The sequence below is a fragment of the Hippocampus comes genome, unplaced genomic scaffold (genome assembly GCF_001891065.2).
Source record: "Hippocampus comes isolate QL1 unplaced genomic scaffold, H_comes_QL1_v1.1 scaffold407, whole genome shotgun sequence".
NCBI lineage: Eukaryota > Metazoa > Chordata > Actinopteri > Syngnathiformes > Syngnathidae > Hippocampus > Hippocampus comes.
This window is the reverse complement of record NW_017806178.1, coordinates 96910-102106: the sequence shown is the minus strand read 5'-3', so window position 1 is coordinate 102106 and position 5197 is coordinate 96910. Positions and strand designations below refer to the sequence as shown.

At 41.3% G+C, this 5197-nt stretch overlaps 1 protein-coding gene across 1 annotated transcript in view; it reads right to left on the bottom strand.

Moving 5' to 3' along the window:
* Nucleotides 1-971: 971 nt before the first annotated feature.
* Nucleotides 972-5197, bottom strand: part of LOC109532564 (vacuolar protein sorting-associated protein 4A) — a 19598-nt gene continuing 15372 nt past the window's right edge. Inside the window, exons 7-8 of the mRNA XM_019897444.1 lie at nt 2539-2687; nt 972-1258 (exon numbers count right to left, since the gene is read on the bottom strand). Coding sequence (XP_019753003.1) covers nt 1224-1258; nt 2539-2687 — 184 coding nt within the window. The 3' untranslated portion in view covers nt 972-1223. The remainder of the gene's footprint in view (nt 1259-2538; nt 2688-5197) is intronic.

The following is a 5197-nucleotide window of genomic DNA, read 5'->3' as shown; positions in this document are numbered from 1 at the left end:
GAATAAATGTAATTCTCTTATCCCATATTTACTCTCTGTGTAACTTTAAAACCTGTTTCAGAGTGATATCTCGCAAATACCTCATATACAATGGGGTAGGTTGATAATGGTAGACTTGTCGGACCGGGAGAGCTCAGGCTGCTCCTGTTCTAGTTTTTAAGACAATATCTTGTTGTTAAGTGAACGGCTTCTGGTCAAATTAACTGTTGCTTGTGAGAAGATAACATCAACCCCAGGACACCGTGTGAGGGACATCCCAAGCTGTGTACGTGGACCATCGACATCCAGCAGGAGCTGTTTGACGACATCTCAGGAATGAACTGTGTGTTCTCATTGAAACTCTCCTTTACTGAAACTGTTGTGGAATGTGAAAATACTCCCCACTCCCGTTAGAAGATCGTGTATCAGGGACATCCTTCCAATAAATGCAAGGAGACAAACGCGCACTCTTCAGAGTTGCCCCGGAACCTGTAACGGTTTACATTGCAGAGCCAGCTGGAGAGCTGCTTTGAGATTGTGAACCGAGACGTTTTAGCCCGCTCTCTCTTGCAAGAAAGACAACTATGCCTGCCTCCTGAGTCTTCCTGTTCCTGATGTGTTCTTAGCATCTGATTACCAGCATTAACCTAACAATCACACCTTCTAAAAACCTGATGACATGAAACAAAAACAAACATGATAGATCAGGAATGAAGACCTCTACGAACTTATTTTTTGTCTTCGTGGTTGCGGCATCTACTGGCTAGGGGGTTTATATGTTGTAGTCTTTCATGTTTTTCTCTGAGCGAATGAAAAAGATTGACCGCATATTGGCTTGGAAGACTGTAAACATTGTTGTCCAATTTATTGCACCATTTCATTCGGAAAACGAAAATTAAATATGAATAAATAAATTCAAATTCAGCTCAGCAACATTAAATCAGGAGCTCAATAGATAAAAAACTTTAGTCAACAAGAGTTTTTTTTTTCGGATCAAAATGAGGAAGTCAGGATTGATGGCCACGATGAGCACATTTTGCAGTGCGCAACTTTTCCAGTGGCTTATCAGCGTGATTGAGGTGTAATGTCTTTAAGTGGCGCCTTGATTTATATGGCTTCTTGCTGGCCTCAGCCGGCATTTTTTGACTCGTCCGTCTCCCAGTGTTGTCACAGTGAAGCCAATCGCTACATACGCTTCGTCATAGCTCTTTGTCTTAACTTTGGGGTGACTTTCTTTTGTCTCGTTATTTTCGTCTCTCTCCGCACCTTCTTTTCATCCCTGTTAAAAAAAAATAACTTTCACTCCTGAGGCTTTGTTTACTGCACTTCATATCGCCTGCTCGGTGCAAAAAAAATGACACTTTTATGAAATAAAGGAATACCCTACACCATATAGCGACTATTCCCAGCGCATTCTCCAACAATGAGAGCGCCACTGCCAACTACTGTAGTGGATGTGCAATTACACTTTCTTTTATTCGGCAAAAAAGATGTTCCCAAGAGTCACCCACCCCTGCCCCTTGCCCCTGGCATCGCCCCACTATTTGAGAAGCACTGACCTAGAGCAAGGAAAATTTGGTGGCATATGTAACCGCTCAAGGTGAACAAAAAAGTCTGTCTCTTGGGAGCCATACGCTAAAGTGAACAGGAAGTCCATCATTTTGAATTTCCTTCGGCGTCGTTTTGATTACGAAGGTTCCTGTGACTTGACCCACATGCCTCGTCAATATCTGACACATATGATGAAATTAAACCCAGAGACATCTCCAAACTTAATTTTATTGTAGTGGTAGTGCCACCTCCTGGCTGAAGGAATTTTATTTATTTTTTGCTGTTGTTTTTTTTCATCGGGTTAACTAGATTTTCCTCATCTTTGCTCAGAATAGTGTTTAGACCTTCATGACGTGCAACACGAAGTTTGCGTTTTTACACAATAAGGTTTTGCCAGAAAACGACCCAATTTTTGAGCGTCTCAACTTGCACAAAAACTCATGAAACTCTACAACACATCAGGCTTAGCAACAAATTTAATGGTTTCATAGGACATTGGGAGATTTTTTTTTAAAATAAATTGCTCAACACGCCCCATTACAAAAGTTTGTGAAGCAGCCCTGGTTGTCCATCAAGATCGATTAAATTTTGGAATTACCGTATATGCAAATAGCCCAATACCTTCCAAAAAGACTCTTGGAACCTTATGCTGAAGCTCAACAGAAATAAAAGCAGATTTTTGATTAAACACAAAAGTCTGCTTTCATAAGGGATTACAGGAATCAGAGAATAATTACTGAGATAATTCTGAAATTAGATGATTTAGAAAATTGTAAGTTATACAATGGCTTGAATCGATTACTCAATTATTAAAATAGTTGATTGATTTGGTAATCGATAAGTTGTTGATGAATCGATTAATGTGGACACCTTTTGACTTGAGGCTTACTTGTGACTATGTATCTAGTTCCATCAATAGTCTGCCATATAGAAGATTGCTGATTTGACACTTCACTGCCCTAATGACACCTTGTCATTTAACTGGATTCTCAGACAGCTTATGCTCACCCTGCATCTGGACCAGGAACTCTGTCTTAATGCGGCGGGCAGCTTCACTCTCGTTCTCATTCCTGGAGCCACACAGGGAGTCCACCTCATCGATGAAAATGATGGAGGGTTTGTGCTGGCGGGCCAAATCAAACAGGTTCTTGACAAGTCTAAAAAACCCCAACAAACAAACAAAAAAGAGATGAGGATAGGTGCAAGGCTATAGCACTAGTTAGAAAGAGAGGAAACATACAATAAAAAAAAAAAAACTGTTTGCTGCGGGTGTTTGTGAAGCAGAGAAAAGGAGAGGTGAGAGTCATGCAACAATGATGGCCTGAGGGCATTTGGGGCCCGCCATACATTCTTCAGCGGCCCGCGACATGACCCCCCCCCCCCAAAAAAAAACTAAAGTACATGACATTTGACATGGGCCACAAGGTTAGTTTAAAAAAAGGTGAAGTTGGGCAGAGAAAAGGGAGGGTGTACTGTGGAACTTATATTCAAAGTTACAAATGAACCATTTATGAATAAAAGAACAACACAATTTATCTTCAAAACACTGTAGTGAATAAAGATAATTCATAGCTTTTAATCTGATGTGCCTCATTTTCAAAAAATTCTAATTCCAATGTGCCAGTGCCTCAACGTTGCCAGGGCTTCGAGGGCCCCTTATAGCTGCTCGGAGCTCTAGTTATTATTTTTACTATTATTATTATGATTACTACTGTCTGGAAAACTTGCATGGAAACTAAACGTGAAGAAAACTCACTAAACTTTGCCCACACATCGGCCCTGGCGAAAACTGTGAGTCACCATGAACAAGTACAAAAAAATGGGTCGACAATATCTCCGACAGTGGATTAATGACGCTCTGACACATGTAGCACCCTCAGACGTACAAAAAGGTGTTCCTGGTTCGGCCCGGTGATCCAGTGGTTAGTGCGTCGACCTCACAGTGCAGAGGTGCAGGGTTCAATTACGGTTCTAGCCTCCCTGCGTCGAGTCTGCATGTTCTCCCCGTGCCTGTGTGGGTTTTCTCCGGGTATTCCGGTTTCCTTCCTCATTCCAAAAACGTGTGGCAGGTTAATGGAACACTCTAAATTGTCCCGAGGTGTGAGTGTGAGCGCGGACGGTTGTTTGTCTCTGTGTGCCCTGCAATTGGATGGCAACCAGTTCCGGGTGTTCGCCTACTGCCCCAAGACAGCTCTGGTTTAGGCTTCAGCGTGCCGCGCGACACTTGTCAAGATAAAGCGGATCGGAAAATAAATGAACGAATATTCCTGGTTCTACATTTCACCTAGATATGTGAAAAATGGGAGACAAATGTTTCGGTCCAAGGTGTACATTCTAAACCTAATAGGAAGTTCACCATGTCGACTTTATATTTTAGAATTCTGTCATTTTTGGCCTTTGATAGAGGTCATATTTGAACGAAGTCCTAGGGCGGGGGTCTGCAACACGCGGCTCCAGAGCCGCATGCGGCTCTTTAGCGACATCTAGTGGCTCCCTGGAGCTTTATAAAAAATGTTTGAAAATGGAAAAAGATTTTGATAGTAGGCTAATATAGCTCAAATAGATATAGATACATGTTGCAGCTCTGAAAAAGGAGAGCTGTGGTGTTGGTTTTTTAAAACGTACACTTTATTTATGCTTTTAACAGTCTCGACAAACACAGACACGTCTGCGTCCGACTCCGTGCCTTCACTCTTCTCGTTTGACTCCAGAGGCGTTCAAAGACAGCCTCAGAAAAACGGAAATTAATGATCACTTCACTGACACTGAGAAAAGCAAAAATAATGCACCAAAAAAAAAATAATCAAGCGAGGAAATTACAAAATAAATTCGATGGGGGTGTTTGTGAACACACAACAAAGGAATGCATAACAAACAATTCTGAGACAGTCCAGTCTCCTACATACATACAGCATGTGTTTCCTTCATTGTAAGTTTTATAGAAGGCTTTTATTTTTTTGCGGCTCCAGACATATTTGTTTTTTGTTTTTTTTTGTCCTATATGGCTCTTCCAACATTTTGGTTTGCCGACCACTGTCCTCGGGATTTTATCCGATCATTTTCAAATTTGGGGTTTTTCCTCTAAACATGTTTCAGATGAAAAGACAGAGAGCTTTTCATTTTGTTGCACCAGGCTTGCCGTGGCAAAGCGCTGTTCATAAAGAAAAATTATAGTTAGAGGGTCTAAACCTGGGTGAAAACTCATGAAAATTTTCACAGACATAAGACTGGTAAATAACAGCTCAATACCTACAAAAAAGTTTTTTGGAGCCATGTAATTAAACTTAACAGACATGGGCGCCAATTTTGGCCTGTTATAGGGGTCAAATTTTAACAAACTCCTCCGAGAGATTTTATCCGATCATCTACAATCTTTGGGTGATTCATGTTAACATGTTTAAGATGAAAAGGTTATTGATAGCTTTTTATTTTGTGCAGAGATGAAAGTGGACTTTCCTGAAAATTCCGGAAAAAAAAAAAAAAACGCTATTCAAATTCTCGAAATTCAATGATTAATCTCCCTTTTGTGTGCACCCTTTGTGGCTTCCGTTCTCGCCGAAATTTCGAAATCTCAGAGATATGGTGAGGCCATGAGAATGCGAGGCGAGGGTATTACTGTTGTGGCGACGCCACTCTACTATACGGGCGTCAGCGCGACCATGAAGGC